Here is a 16,792-nt window from a genome sequence, read left to right on the forward strand (position 1 = left end):
TCTAAACCTGATGCTGAGCTCTCAAATTGTTAACATAGTTAATCAGTTAACTTAGGTGAGTTTCAGATTTTTAGTTTTTCTTTTTATCTCAATAGACAAATGTAAAGTTTTGTCCATAAATTTATATAACCATATAACCATTTACGGAGCGGAAACAGGCCATGTCGGTCCTTCGAGTCCGCACTGGTTCACTAGGACAACTCCACTAGCTCAAACCTCCCGCTCTCAGCTAATAACCCTCCAACCCCCTTACCTCCATGTACACATCCAACCTTCTCTTAAATGACAGAAGGGACCCTGCCGCAACTATCTCATTCGGAAGATCATTCCATTCTGCCACCACTTGCTGAGTGAAAAAACCAGCTCTAATATTTCTCCTAAAGTTTTGCCCCCTTACCCTTAGCTCATGGCTTCTTGTTCCACCCTCCCCTCCCCTCAGGGGAAAGTGTCTGTTTATCTCTAGTCTATCTATTCCTTTCATAATTTTAAATATCTCTATCAAGTCCCCTCTCAGTCATCTACGTTCCAATGAATAAAGTCCCAGACTCCTTAATCTCTCCCTGTAATCCAGATGCTGTAAGCCAGGCAACATCCTTGTAAACCTTCTCTGCACCCTCTCCACCTTATCTATATCCTTTCTATAATTTGGAGACCAGAACTGAGCACAGTACTCCAAACCTGGCCTCACCAATGCCTTAAACAGCTGTAGCATCACCTCCCAGCATACCATAAGCCTTCTTAGCCACCCTGTCTACATGGGAATCCAACTTCAGTGAACTCTGTACCATAACCCCCAGGTCCCTCTGCTCCTCTGTGTGCCTCAATGCCCTCCCCTTAACTGTATATGTCCTATTCTGGTTATTTTTACCAAAATGCAATACCTCACACTTGTCTACATTGAATTCCATCTGCCATCTTTCAGCCCACTCTTCCAAACAAACCAAATTTTTCTGTAATCCAAGAAAATCTACCTCACTATCTACCACTCCCCTTATTTTCGTATCACATGCATATTTGCTTACCCAGTTAACCACACCCTCCTCTAAATCATTAATATAAATGATAAACAACAAGGGACCCAGCACCGATCCCTGAGGCACCCTGCTTGTCACAGGCTTCCAACCTGACAGATAGTTATCCACCATGACTCTCTGCTGTCTATCTCCAAGCCACCTCTGAACTCATGTCACAATCTCTCACTAATTCCGAGTGACTGAACCTTCCTTATTAACCTCCCATGCGGAACCTTTTCAAAAGCCTTACTAAAATCCAAATAGATCACATCAACCGCTCTACCTTCATCCACCTTTTCTGTCACTTCCTCAAAAAAACTCAACAAGGTTCATCAAACATGACTTTCCTTTTACAAACCCATGCTGGGTGCCCCTTACACCTAATGCCTTTATTTGAACAATGGAACTACATTTGCAACCCTCCAATTCTGTGGTACCAACCCCTCCTCCAGTGATCTTTGAAAAATCACTGTCAGTGCCCCCGCTATTTGTTCCCTGACCTCCCTTAAAGTCCTGGGAAAAATCCCATCAGGACCAGGAGACATCCACCTTAATTGCTCCTAGAAGCTCCAAAACCCTCGTTTTACTAATCCCTATCCTCTCCATAACTAAACCCTTTGCCTCTCTTATCTCGTTTAGCCCAATGTCCCTTTCCCTTGTGAATATGGATGAGAAAAAAATTGTTCAATATTTTTCCCATCTCATACGGTTCCTGACATAGTTCACTGGTCCCATCATCCAATGGACCTATTCTATCCTTAACCCTCCTTTTACTATTCAAATATTTGTAAAAACCGTTAGGATTCACCTTCGCCTTATTAGCTATGAACACCTCATACCTTCTTTTTGCCTTTCTAATTTCCCTCTTAAGGTTCTTGCAATCTAAGTAATGACCATACATCTCCTCAATCCCTTGTTTTTTTATATATGGTAATAGGCCTCCATCTTGTCCCAAACCAACTTCTTAATTTTACCAGAAAACCATGGCTCCCTCGAACCTTTAGTCTTCCCTTTCGGCCTGACTGGAACATAAAGATCCTGTACTCTCAAAATCCACCCCTAAATGCCTCTCAAATTTCCTCTACATCCTTTCCGGCAAAAAGATCAGCCCACACAACTCTCTGCAAATCCCTTCTCATTTCTCTAAATCTGGCCTTCCCGCACTTGAAGACCTTCAACCTCGGACCCAACCTATCCCTTTCCATCATTAAGCTAAAGCTAATAGACCCATGATCACTGGATCCGAAGTTCTCTGTCACCTGCCCCATTACCTTCCAAAACAACAGATCTAACACCGCTCCCGCTCTAGTTGGCGTCTCAACATATTGCTGCAAAAAGCAATCCTGAACACAATGCTCAATGCCCTTTTACTGACTGCGTTTCCCAATCTATGTTTGGAAAATTGAAATCCCCAACCAACACCACCCAATTTCTCACCTATTTCCTTGCACATTTTCTCTTCTAGTTCCCTCTTCCCATTTGGAGGCCTGTAATATACCCCCATAATAGTAACCTCACCCTTCTTATTTTTCAGCTCGACCCACACTGCCTCCCTCGACGAGCCCTCCTGTCTATCTTGCCTCAGCACTGCTGTAATATCTTCCCTAACAAGTAATGCCACACCTCCCCCTCTTAATCCACCAATTCTGTCACATCTAAGGCAGCAAAATCCTGGAACATTTAACCGCCAGTCACAACCTTCCTTCAACCATGTCTCGCTAATGGCCACAACATCATAATGCCACATGTCAATCCACACCTTTATAAAGTGGTATTTTAAAGACTATGAATGAAATTACCCTATGCAACAATCTTTATTGCAGAACAAAAAATCTCTGCCATACTAGTTCTCCAACTTTGGTGCCATTGAACCTCATGTTACTCAGTCTAAATTTATTATCTGTGGCTGAGTTTCTGCTTCTGCTTCTGTGTCCCTTTTGGAGCTGGGGGTGGGTAAGTCAAGAGTTCGAGCCTGTTTAGTCGAACGAGACAAATTAAATACCGATGAAATCTGCCCATTCGTCATTACTCTTGCAGAAAGGCCAGTATATAAAGCTTTAACCCAGCCAGTAAAAAGGGGAACAAAATGAAATCTTTCCAACACCTTGAACAAGAAATTCCATTTCAACCTGATCAAAAGCTTTTTCAACCTGTTGTCTTGCAGCATTAATTATTGAAATCAATTTAATAATATTATGTACAGAATATCTATCTTTAATAAAACCTGCTTGATCAACATGTTCTAATTTTGGTAAAAAATTGGCTAATATACTTCAACAAATTGTTCATCTATGTTATGAAAACCAGTTGTCATATAAGCCATAATACTTTCATTTTGTTTTGTTAACACTTCAAACTTGTAATCACACCAGGTCCAGATGAAGGATTTGTTAAAGTAGGTGAAGTAACAGATTTAAATGGAGAAGCCATTTTTGTAGTTCTGAGCCTACCTTCAATAGCTTCTGCTGCCATCAATAATAATTCTTGATCATCTTCATTCAAGTATTCAACATGCTCTTCTTCCTTTTCTGGTACCAAGATTTCTTCTCTAGCCGCTCTGCTGCAGGTTTGGATTCTTGTCCACGTCGGGCCGACCACGTCAGTGCGATGTGGAGCGGGTCCCCCCGCAACTTGAAAACGGTTGAGGACTGCAGAATCTCAACATTGGGGGCATGCCTATAGGGCTCATAGAGCGTTAGCACACGCCAATCTGCACGTCGACGGCGCCTCCCCGCTCATACCCTGATGCAGCCTCGCTGATCTCACCACCCCCTGGCCATGCTACTCTCACCGCATCCAAGAACGTCCTGGCCAACCGCCAAGTTCCCTGCGTCGGCGCCATCTTTCATCAGCTGTAGCGATGGAGAGGCCGACCTTCTTCCAGATTCTTCTGAAGATGTTCTCTGGGGCTTCAGCTCCATACTAAATTGATTTTGGTGCTTCTTTTGAACAGTAGGCCCAGATTTTTCACTTTTTCCCACAACTTTAATCACTTTTTTTTTGTTTCTGGCCTCTTCCTTTCTTAATTTCTTGTAACTCCAACACTCAATACTCTGATGGATTTAAAAAAAAACTTTTAATGGTCTTTAAATTTCGGGCATTAATCAATCCAGCTGGGGAGAGACAGATCCCATGACCTTGTTCTACATCATCTTGCCATGCCCCCAATGTCTTGCTGATGAAACTTGCCCCATCAGGTTTCTCCAGATGATAACCTCTTTCTTTCAGGCTATAACAGAGTTCCTTTCTGTTCCACTTATTCCAAGAGAAACATCAGACAGATAGCTCTTCCAGCCATCTGCCACTCTGGAGTTTTCTGTTTCAGTTCCAACAAGCTTCCTGGCTTGCACTGTTCAGCTGTCTCTTTCTCTCTTTCTCATCTGAGATACTAACTGCCAGAAAGCCCATGTGACTCTCTCACTTGCAAAACCCCTGACATTCTCCAGCAAACAATAGGAGTTAGTCCTATTAGGTAAACAAAACCCAGGAGTGACCTTCCTGTGCACTCTGTCAAAACCCTTGCAAAGAGCCAGAGTGTCTCCTGCTTGTTGCTTTAATGACATCATTTCAATTAGCACCTATTTGTGAAATGTGCACAGCATTCTCCATAGTTTCTGCAAAGTTACTGAATATGAATTCTTCAGTATTTCAAATAAGGTCTATTTTAAAGAGTGTGTATGCATGCAACCTACTCTAATTTTACCAATTTATATCCCAAATATATCTACAAATATTCCATCACACCCGACCACAAGTCGCTCATAGCCTGAGTGGATCCCTCAGCCACTGAGCACCTTGATAGTGCACTGACATGTCACTAGCCTGGGGGTGCCTCTACTCTGCTTCTCCATCTCAGAGTGGTCGTTTCTCCACTCTTTTGGTACCCTGCAGTGGTCTGCTGTCTCCTGGAGTCCACTATCCCTTGTGACCACTTCTTAGCACAGACCTGTGGTTACAGAATATAAATTTAAAATCAGGCCAGTTAATGTCTGTAAGGATCCACTAGAAATAGGATCAGGCAGTTGCATCCTGCTGAGCAGCACTGTGTCTCCACTCTCCATTCTCCCAGGTACACCCCAGTGATAGCATTGCCATCACAGCAGCTCCAACTTAAACATATCCTATTTGCTCTTTTATTTTGGATCTCCCCATGAAATATGGCTCATAATAGCAAGGTACTGATTGTAAATGGAGGATCTTTACCAGTGGTAATAGATGACTATGATTTTTCCAATAAACTAATAATAAGGATATTAAATAATCTTTTATTCCATGTCCTGCCATTGCCATTTCTGAATCCATTCCAAGATTTTTAAAAATATTTATTTTATTATGTGCCAGTAAATAAAATAATATTCATATATTATTCCTATTTGTAACATTTCTCAATTAAATATATAATTCATAAAATAAGACTTATAATTTCAGGTTTATTCCTGAATCTCCACGCTGGCTGCTGTTAAATGGAAAGTTAAAGGAGGCTGAAGAAATATTCCGATATATTGCAAAGAAAAATGGTGTCAAGTTCCCAGATGTCCTCTTCAGTGATTTTGAGGTATTGTTTGCAATATTTCTGCTTACTGTGTGGTCATTTGGTTCTTTAATATAGACATCCTTTTTTTGTGATACTCCTTCCTTATCCCCTCTGTTTGTTGGAGTTTGATGTCATTTTGTTTGTCATAAGTGAACTCTAGTACTCTGTGAAAATTATTTCATTCCAGTTTCAGGCAGAAGCAAGGACACAAGTATATTTCCAGAAAGAATCACTCTATACTGATCAATTTGAACAACAAAGTTCTAAACACATGTTCAGATATGAGCTGCACTTTGCCACATTGATTGAAGTTTGCTCTCCTGCTTCTTCAATCCCTAAAATATACCTGAAGTGTATTTCCACAATACCCATTACATTAGTTAAATTTACTCCAGCTAATATACGGGAACAAACTATTATTTGTGGAAACAAAATCATAAAAATAAAATCCTTGTTTTGACAACGTAAATATGTGAATGATTTTGCTAAGAGAGTGATGCACCATCAATTCCGACAAAAGATAGGATGTGAAACCAACAGGCTTTTATTGACCATAGACTGGAGCATCAGCCATCCTCTTCGACTGATCCTGGCAGAATGAATGGGGAGCATGCAAGAGGTTGTGGGTAGGATTGATCTCAGGAGGCATGTCCACCCAGCAGTAGCCAATCACAGCATTAGGGTGAGGTTTACCACTTTCACCCCTCCTTTTTAAGAAAAGTCCTGTGGGGTGAAAAAGACAAAGCAAATATATACACATATTTACAGGTTAAATCTGTCAGATGGTCTCCTCTGCTGCTGCAAACAATGTGGTAATGGCTGGGGCGCAGCTGTGGCTCCCTGAGCAACCTTTGGGGTCGGTCTGTCATCACCGGATTCAGTTCACTAGAGGAAGGGACATGTGAAATGATGAGGGAGTGTGGTGCTGGTGCATCATGGGTGACAACAGATGCCCGAGGTAGAGTGAGGTCAGCAGCAGGTTCAGTGACTCCCAAGGTAGCAGAGGGGGGAGAGTGTTTGCTGATGGTCGAGAGCAGTCAGAGGGGCTCCTGATGGTGCCAAAACCCAGATCAAGACCATGTACTCGCACCCATCAGGGAAGGCCATGTAGGTGTACCAATAGTTTGTGTGAAGGAGGTGGACCCTCTCGACCAGTGGGTCAGTCTTAGATCCCCTGGCATGCTTCAAAGCAGAATTAGCCCCAAGGAGGTCAACCAGGCAGGCAACATTGACCCTGACGCAGACTTCCTAGGAAAGGGAATCATGTGTTCGTGAGGCATATTGTTAGTGGCCGTGCATAAAAATGGCCATATACCATCTGGGAGGACCTCTTGAAGGCCTGTGACCTCAGTGCCAGGAGGATAGTTTTCCAGACCATGGCATTCTCCCTTTCCACCTGCCCATTCCCTCTGGGATTGTAGCTGGTGGTCCTGTTCATGGTGATACCTGGCCAGCAAGTACTACCACAGCTCATCACTCATAAATGAGGTCCCTCAGTCACTGTGGATGAAACAGAGGTACCCAAAGAGCGTGAAGACATTGTGGAGGACCTTAATGACTGTAGCCATGGTCATGTCCGAGCAGGAGATGGCGAAAGGGAAGCATGAGTATTCGTCAATGATAGTGAGAAAGTACAGGTTTTGATTCGAGGAAATGAGAGGCCCCTTGAAGTTGATGCTTAGGCAGTCGAAGGGGCGAGTAGCTTTGATCAGGTACACCTTGTCAGGGCAGTAGAAGTGCAGTTTGCACGGCGCAGATCTGGCCATTTTAGTCATTGTCCTGACTTCCTCAATGTAGTTCTGGGCTTTAATGAAATGGAATAACCTTGTCATTCTGAGGTGGCAGAGGTTGTTATGGACAGTCTACGACCTGCCTATTTGGGCACTGGCATGTCCCATGGAATAAGGTGTCCGAGGGCTCGTTAAGTTTGCCAGGCCAGGATATGATGTCATAGATATAGGTGGACAGTTCAATTCTCCACCTGAGGATTTTATCATTTTTGATTTTGCCCCTCTGTTTGTTGTTGAACATGAAGGTAATCAGTCACTGGTATGTTAGGAGGGTGAATCATTTGCCAATGAGGTAGTGACTTCAGTGGCGTACTGCCTCCACAATGGCCTGGGCCTCTTTTTCGACTGAAGAGTGGTGGATATCAGGGCCTTCGAGAGTACATGAAAAGAAGGCAACAGGTCTGCTCATTTGGTTGAGTGTGGCAGCCAGGGCAAAGTTGGACGCATCACTCTCAACCTGGAATGGCTTGGTCTCATCTATAGCATGCATTGCCGCCTTGGCGATGTCATCCTTGATATAGCCGAAAGCTGTGCAGGCCTCTGCCGACAGCGGAAAAGAGTTGGCCTTTGCTAATGGGCAAGCCTTGTCCATAAAGTTGGGGATCCACTGTGCATAGTACAAGAAGAAACCCAGGCATCTCTTCAGGGCTTTGAGGGTGTGAGGGTGGGGCAACTTCAGTAGAGGATGCATGTGGTTGGGGTCAGGGCTAATGATGCCATTTTAGACCACGCAGCCAGGAATGGCTAGTCAGGTTGTCTGGAACATGCATTTCTTCTTGTTATAAGTAAGGTTCTGGAACTTTCGCTGCCCAGAGGAATTTTTGAAGGTTGGCATCATGGTCCTGCAAGTCATGGCCGCAGATGGTATGGAAAAGTGGCCTGCAGTTTATAGTGGTCCATCTCCTGCTGGAAAATGGAAACCAATTGGTGATGCCAAAGGGCACCCAGAGGAAGTGGTAAAGGCAACCATTCCCCTTGAATGTGGTATACTGGTGGTCCTCTGGACGGATCGAGAGCTGGAGGTAGGCTGACCTCAGGTCGAGAGTGGAAAATGCCCACTATTGCATAATCTGATTTACCATATTGGATATGCAGGGAAGGGGGTACACATCGAGCTGCAGTTGATAGTCTGCCTAAAATCTATGAACATCCTGTTCTTTACCCGTTTTTCCACTATGAACACTTGAGCCCTCCGGGGGCTATTTTTGGCTTCGATGACACCATCGCCCAACAATCTCTGACTTGATATTGCTTTGTCTGTGGCACAATATTGGCTGCACTTGGTGGACACAGGCTTGCAGTTGGGGGTGAGGTTCATGAACAGCAGTGGTGTGATGACCCTGAGGGTTGAGGGCCCATAGGTCGTGTGCGGAGGGTCATCTAGGAACTGTTCATTGCAGACGGTGAAGGGGGGATGGGGTCCATCAAACTCCATTGTAACGCTCTTAAGTTGCCACTGGAAGTCCAGCCCAGCAGCAAGGGGGCACAGAGCTTCAACATGATGAGGAGCCTGGTGTTTTTCTAGACTCTGCCTTTAATGGTCAAAGTCACTACACAGGACCCATGGACATCTGCCATATGGGATTTGTATACGAGTGAGATCTTATGGCTGACTGGCCGCACTTCGAGAGATAGGTGTTTAGCGGTATTGGGGTGAATGAAGCTTTCAGTACTCCCACTATCAAATAAACAGTTTGTTACCTGCCTATTTACCTGGACGTCCATCATGGATCTGGTGAGTTCGTGTGGTCTGCCTTGATCCACGGTGATGGAGGCCAGTGCAGACTCACTTTCTGAATCTGAGGAGAGCCCGAATTGCTCAGGTCCTTGGTCCCAAGATGGCTGCCTTCGCTGTTTCCCCGTGATGCTGCAGGACTGAGAAGATGGCATCAACTGCGCAATGAAATATAGTGGCCCCATGGCTCACACGTGACGTCGCTAGTCAACAGAGATAATGGCGCCAATCATGCTGTCTGAGGTGGCAACTGTCTGCATGCAGTGAAGCTCGGTTTTGCAGGCAATTTAGACTGGCTCCTAAAGCATACCACCTCCATGGCAGATCAGCATTTCTTCAGGTACTTGCCCTCCCCAGAGAAGAAGCATTTGGGTTGATCATCTGCCACATTTGCCGAGTTCAGGTCACTAGAGGAGTGTGATGATGTATGCAACCAGTTGATTGCAACTCAGGATGATCCCCCATCTCAAGATGGCAGCGCCTGTGATGGCTAGGAGATGGCTGGGGAATCGTCTGAGTTTTTTGGTGGTTGTTAATTCAACCACCTCTTGCAGATCGAGTACATTCTGCTCCAGGAGCCTCTGCCTTATGTATTCTGGGCAAATGCCTGCCACATAAGTATCCCGGATAAGGTCCTCTGTGTTCTGGGCAGCCACCATGGCTTTGCAATTGTATGCCCTGCAAAGGACCTGAAGGCTCCGGTTGGCCAGGAGGTGCCTTGTGTAGACCTTGTTTATCCTTCTTTGGTTCTGACCCTTCAGGGTACTCATGGCCTCCATATATGATTCTGCATCATGGTTCATTGGGAAGACCAGGAGTCCGACGGGTGAGAAGAGGCATTTCAGTCTGTCCTCGTCCAAGTTAACAACATTCGCGGTTGCCGTCAGGAAGTCCTGAAAGCAGCATAGCCAGAGTTCGAACATGTCTGAAGCGTTAAATCATCAAGGGTCTATGAGGAGTTTATTGGCTTCAAGTATTGCTCTACCTTTCTTGAAAAATTATAGTCAATAAAATTGATGCACCATCAATTTCCACAAAGATTGTGCTTGTGAAACTGATAGAGACTGGAGCAGCAGCCAGCCTCATCAACTGATCCTGGCAGAGTGAATGGGGAGCATGCAAAGGGTTGTGGGTAGGATTGATCTTGAGAGATGTGTCCAGCTGGCAGTAGTCAATCACAGCATTACTGTGGTTTCCCACAGAGAGCTAATTACAAATCTCCAAATTTCTCAGAGGTGGCAACAGATGTAAATAAGATGTTCAAAATGTCATGCACCTTTGCTGAACCTTAACCTGAGTCTCCACTGATGCTCCCTGAATTTCTGCATTCCTCCAGAAGTTTCTTTTTTCTCTAGATTCCAGCATCTGCACTCACTTTCCTTCATCAACTTAGACATAGAATATAAGATCTGTGAGATGATGTTACAAGTCTCTACAACATTGGTTCAGCCATAGCTGAATAGTGTGTGGAGTTCCTTCCCCATACAATAGGAAGACAATGAAGAGGGTAGCACAATGTTTCTTGCAATGAAGCATGTTACTTGGGTGAGACACTTTACAAACTGAGTTTGTTGGCCTCTGTAGGTCATAGATAGGTTGGATCTTAAAAAAATTCTTCATATTAATGGTTTATAAAATTCTAAAACTACGGGGAAAATTTCTGTGCCATATGACTCTGTGATAATGTTTCTACATTTGCAGACAATATAAAGCCGGTTAGGGATAAAACACGAAAGTCTGCAGATACTGTGGTTGAAGTAAAAACATAATATTGAAGAAACTCAAAGAGTCAAACAGTGTACTTTATGTAGCAAAGGTAAAAATACATAATCAACGTTTCAAGCTTGAGCCCTTCATCAAGGTTAGGGAATGTGAGCTGTGAGAAAGATGCAAAGAAAATGTAAATGTGACTTAGACAAGTTGAATAAATGACAAATGCATGGTGAATGTAGTATAATGTGAATAAATGTAAGATTCTGAAAACTATTGTGATATCTGTAGCATCTGAAGGATGCAACTAGACTTCACTCTCACATAAATTAAGTTTATCAACACTTCTTGAAATATCAATCTGCAGGGGTCATCTACTGCATCGATGTTCTGATTACAGCCTCCCCTACATCTGAGATACCAAACGCAGAGTGAGAGACCTGCTGAGCATCTCCAGCACCTTGACACAACAATCCCAGCATCTGCAGACTTTCCTGTTTAACTTGATTTTTGAATTTGAGTCATTTATTAACTGGCATTGCTCTCTCAAGAAAAAGTGTTGATGCATAAACTTGTCTAAATCACCTTTGCATCCTCTTACATCTTTCTCACAGATGACATTCCCTAACCAGATTTATATTATCTAGAAATTTGGAGATGTTATCACAGAAACATGCAGCACAGAAATAGGCCTTTCAGTCCACAATATATATGCTGTCCCAGTTCACAAGATACATGCTATCCATCTAGTAACCATTTACATCAATCCTATTTTCCAGCATTTGGCCAATTGCCTTACATGCCTTGCCAATTCTATTGCATTGTATATGGTTCTTCAATGTCATGAGAGTTTCTTCCTCCACCACACCTTCAGGTAGTACATTCCAGATTACAACCATAGATCTAACTTATACCTTGGACCTCTAAACCTTCTTTTCCTTATCTGAAACCCATAGCCTCTGATATTATAAACCATTGATTCGAGGAAATTTCTTATCATCTCTACACAAAGGTTAACATACTCAGCTTATCTGTTTCTAGCAACAATTTGCGACCGTCTCTGTCATCTTTCTAATACATGGCAAAATAACTCCACACACTATTCAGCCATGGCTGAACAAGTGTTTTAAAAAGTTGTAAAATAGCCTCCCTGCTCTTGTATTTTATGCATGAGATTTTGAAGGCATGTTACCCCCTATTACTCGAATCGAGAGAAAAGAAAATCATCTGGAGGAATGCAGAGTCCGGCAGCATCAGTCAATGTCTTTTTAAACATCTTATTTACCTCTGCTGCCCTGTCGGGACACTTAGAATTTTACATCTAGCTCTCTTATCCAAATCATTGACATATTTTGCCAAAACTGGGTCCCCAGATCTGTTTCCTCCAGCATCCCACTCGTCACTCACTACCTGTCTCCAAGACAAAATATCCTTTTTGTTTCTGCTCTCTGTACCTGTCTGCTAAACCACTTGTCCATCCAGGCCAGTATATAACTTTTGACCCACGTGCAAACAATTTGCATGTTAATCTCTAACGTGACAGATATATTGAGAGAAAGGAATAGACTCCTTCCAGGTTGTGAAGAGGTAACCATGGAAGTTAGTTGTTTTGTAGAACATGTCTATGGAGATTTTGTCTCCTGAGATGAGGAGAGAAATATTGAGAAAGAAGAGTGTTGACAGAGATGGGCCAAGTGAATTTGAGGTTGGGGAAAAAGTAGAAGCTAAGTGCATGTGTCAGTAACAATGTAGTCATCAATGCAGCAGAAGAAATGTTGAGGAGCCTTGTATGTGTAGGGTTCTGGCCTCAATTGCTTCACACAGGCAACAAAAGGGCAGGCATAGCTGGGGGATAGCCTACCCCTATAACATGGAGAAAGTGGCATGTGTCAAAGGAAAAGTTATTTAGGGTGAAAACATGTTTTTCCAGGTGGAGACGGTGGTGCTGAGAAAGAAATGAAGGGCGTTGAGACCATCCGTGTTGGGGATGGAAGTGTTCAGAAAATGGATATCCATACTGAAAATGAGGTGGTAATTTTCAGGGAATTGGAGGTTGTTGAAGTGATGGACGACATGTGAGGTATCAGAAGGAGGGAGTGCACCAGGGGGACAGATGGAGTCAAGGTGAGATGACACTAGTTCAGTGGGGCAGGAGCACTTTGAAACAATGGGTCTACTGGGACAATTGGATTTGTGGATCTTGGGCAGGAAATAGAATTGGACAGTGCAGGGTTGGAAAACAATAAGCTTGGAGGCCGTGGGAGGGAGATGACCAGAAGTGATGATGTCAAAGATGGTGGTATTCTCCGTTTTTGGTTACTTCCTGTCCTGTGCTGTATGTTCCAAAGTTTATCTGATCAATAATGCCAATTTGAACTTTCAGTGAAAGATCATAATAATAATTTCTATTCATCGACATGAAAACTATTTCTTTTTATCATTGCAGCTTGAAACTATGAAGACTAAAAATACACAGTCTCATTCAATTTTTCATTTGGTAAAAACTAATAACATCCGACTCATCACAATCATCAATATGCTGTTGTGGTGAGTATTTCATCAGTCATAGTTCAGTAGGAGGCCACTTGTTCCATGATACCTAAAATGGCTCTTTATGTCGCCCTGCGTAATTTCTACCCATATCTATGCAAATCGTAATCACATATTGCATTAAATTGCTCATCTTCATTTTGCTGCTCATACTTTTGCCAATCATCATGAATCTATACGTTTAGTAAGTTACCAATCTCACTCTGGCTTAGATATCATCACAGCTCATAGAAGCAGATAAATTGGCCACTGCATGGCACACCAACAGAATTTTGATCATGGATTTGCCACATGGTGCTGTTTCCTTGATCAAAAGTGTCCACATTTCAGTGAATATGGATGACAGAAAAAAAGAACACTTTTATCTGAAGTTAAACAAGTCTGCAGATGATGTGATTGTAGTTTAATACACAAAAATGTTGGAGAAACTCAGCAGGGGAAAATTCTACTTTTTGTATCTCTATTCATGGTCCAAGATCTCATATGCATTATTAACTGTTCTGTCATCACAGTTTTTTCACCTTCAATAATTTGTGCATCTCCCAGACTTCCCTGTTCCTACACAAAATTATTTTTCATTGTGATCCCTCTCTATTACCCACAAAATGCATTATATTCTGCCAAAAACTTTCAGCTACCTCGATAATTTTTTTTTTTGATTTTAGCATAGAACTCAAATTATTTTTACCTGTTTAATCTATTTCGAGTTCAATAGCTCCTGAAATATATGTCAATAATTCTTACAAATTTAATTATCTCAGGATTCATCTTTTGGATCAATGTTCCTTTATTGTCACATCATCATACAGAACATCTAATATTAAACAAAATTGCCTTCTGCCTGCCGTAAGTCAGATAAAGTATCGACATTAGTGTCACCTGGTTCTTGTTACATTAAGAGTGAAAGAGAAGCAAAAGAGAGACCCTTCATTGTCCACGGATTTGCCCCAGCTTCTGGAGTCGCAGATTCCTGTTCAATTCATCGACAATTTGAGCTCCAAATCGAACCCACCACCCCCTCCCCCACCCCCACCCCAACCTCAACACGATCAGAAAGCCTTCAGTGTGTGAGGCCCTTTGGGAGCCCTCTTTGCCCTCAGCACCCTCTCTAATCCTGGTTCTGGTAGCCAGTATCCAGCAGCCCACAGCCGGCATGGGTGCCCTGGTTGCTAGTCACCCACATCCTGACTGGGTCCATCAGCCAATGAGCCCCTTGCCAATCTGCTGCTCTGGTCACTGTCCATAACATTTTCTCCTCTGCTTCCATTGTGTTTTGTTGGAGATGATGAATGCTATGTCAAAATGGAATACAATGGGCTGAAGAAGGAAGGTTTTAGAATATTCTTCAAAAGAAGTTTTATCATTTGATGCAGGACGGTTCTAACAATTGGATACTATGGCCTATCGTTGAACACGCCCAATCTTCATGGCAATGACTATTTGAACTGTTTCTTCTCTGCTGCCATTGAGGTTCCTGCCTACATTTTATCCTGGCTTTTACTTTGGAAGTTTTCACGCAGACTCAGGATTTCAAGCATTCTTCTTCTTGGTGGAACGGTCCTTTTACTCATCCAAGTCATACCTCCAGGTACATTATTTTGAGTGACCTGCCAAGGTTATTATAACCTGACTTTTGTTAAAATTTTCAAACTAGAATTTGATTTAGTGAAGAGAATGGTTTGTCAAACACGAAAGTGATTTTAACAACCTACTGCATAGTTCCATGAACTATCACAATCTTGTACAGGTTTCCCAATCCTTTATCCGGACGTCTAAAATCCGGAAAGCTCCAAAATCCTGCAAGTGGGGAGAAAGACGGCAGTGCGAGTCGGGTGGGTGAGAGGGAGAGACTGGCAGCACGAGTCAGGCGGGCGGAAGACTGGCAGCGCGAGTCAGGCTGATGGGAGACCGGCAGTACAAGTCGGGCCAACGGGAGACTGGCAGTGCGAGTCGGGCAGGCGAGGTGGGGAAAGAAACCGGCAGCTCGAGTCGGGGGGTGGGGGAGATGCCAGTGCAACTGGAAGGGGGTGGGGGTAGATATGGCAGCACAATTCGGGTGGGTTTAAATCTAGCTTACCAAAATCTAGAAAAATCCAAAATTCAGGACATACTGTCCCCCAAGGGTTCCGGATAAAGTATTGTGTAGCTGTAAAAACACAAAATGTTGGAGAAACTCAGCTGGTCAAACAGTGTCCTTTATGTAGCAAAGATAAAATTACATAACAGACATTTCAGTCTTGAGCCCTTCATCAAGGTATGAGAAGAAAAATTCCCAGCAAAAGATGTTGAGAGCATTTGTTCAAATTTCAGATTTATTGGCAGAGCACATACATGATATCACATACAACCCTGAGATTATTTTTCCTGTGTGTCAGGCAGGATTTCTACTTATCAGTAGTGCAAAGAAAGAGTACTCAAAAAAAGGTTTGTCTACAGATGAGATAAATGTACACAAGAGACACTGCAAACTGACTTTGTAATGCAGAAAATATAAGTATTAATTAATAATCAATTTGCCAAGTAAATGTCCTCATATTAGCCTCTTGAGTTTGTTGTTTTGGAAGCTGATGGTGGAGGGGTAGGTCCTATTCCTGAGCCGGAATATGAGTATTCTGGTGATATGAGTATTGTGTCATCTATACCTCTTTCTTGATGGCAGCAATGTGAGACAGCATGTCCTGGGCAGAGTGGTCCTTTGATGAGCGCTGCTGCTCTCTGGCAGCAGCGCTCCATATAAATTTTCTTAATGGTAGGGAGAAATTTGCCTGCGATTTTCTGTGGTATTGGTGCCCATATACCAGGCCATGATGCAGCTGGTCAGCACAATTTGCACTGCACATCTGTAGAAGTTTGCCAAGGTCGTCATATTAAACCTCAGCAAACTCCTTAGAAAGTAGAGGTTCTGATGTGCTTCCTTCACAATTACATTTGTGCGTTAGATCCAGGAAAGGTCCTCCAATAAAGTGACTCACTGAAATTTAAATTTGCTCACTGTCTCCACCTCCAATGATCACTGGATCGTACACCTCTAGTTTTCCCTTTGTAATGTCCACAATCTTCTTGCTTTTGGTGACATGGAGTGCAAGGTTGTTGTTAGTACAGCATTCAGTCAAAATTTCAAATTCCTTTCAGCATGCTGACCCATTGCTCCTTTATATTGTGGCGTGCTGAGGTAAGCAGCAAACAAGCACAAACTCAAAACAGACTGTACAACAAGCTTTATTCATGCCTTGGTGGCTCCCCATGAAACTGGCTCACGAGGGTCCGGCTCAGGTTTATATTCAGGTCAGCTGATTGGCAGCCGGCCAGGTGGAGTCAGCCCCTCAGGTGGTCTTCCTGCAGGTACAGAGATCACTCCCCTGCTGGAGGTCATATCACCACATTCACTACCTTCTTAAAATTAAGTCTGGGGTGGGGGGGAGTGTAAAATGGAGCCAGGTGATATTTACAAATTCAGGTG

At 43.2% G+C, this 16,792-nt stretch overlaps 1 protein-coding gene across 4 annotated transcripts in view; it reads left to right on the top strand.

Moving 5' to 3' along the window:
- The window catches only part of LOC138743250 (organic cation/carnitine transporter 2-like), a 54,404-nt gene that overhangs the window by 26,705 nt on the left and 10,907 nt on the right, over window positions 1-16,792 (top strand). For all 4 annotated transcript variants that reach the window (XR_011344755.1, XM_069898224.1, XM_069898225.1 and 1 more), the window contains exons 5-7: window positions 5,442-5,568; window positions 13,229-13,329; window positions 14,706-14,920. Coding sequence is in view for 3 of the 4 variants with exons in the window: in XM_069898224.1 (XP_069754325.1) it covers window positions 5,442-5,568; window positions 13,229-13,329; window positions 14,706-14,920 (443 nt within the window). In the remaining variant the exon portion in view is untranslated. The remainder of the gene's footprint in view (window positions 1-5,441; window positions 5,569-13,228; window positions 13,330-14,705; window positions 14,921-16,792) is intronic.

The sequence above is a fragment of the Narcine bancroftii genome, chromosome 9 (genome assembly GCF_036971445.1).
Source record: "Narcine bancroftii isolate sNarBan1 chromosome 9, sNarBan1.hap1, whole genome shotgun sequence".
Taxonomy (NCBI): domain Eukaryota; kingdom Metazoa; phylum Chordata; class Chondrichthyes; order Torpediniformes; family Narcinidae; genus Narcine; species Narcine bancroftii.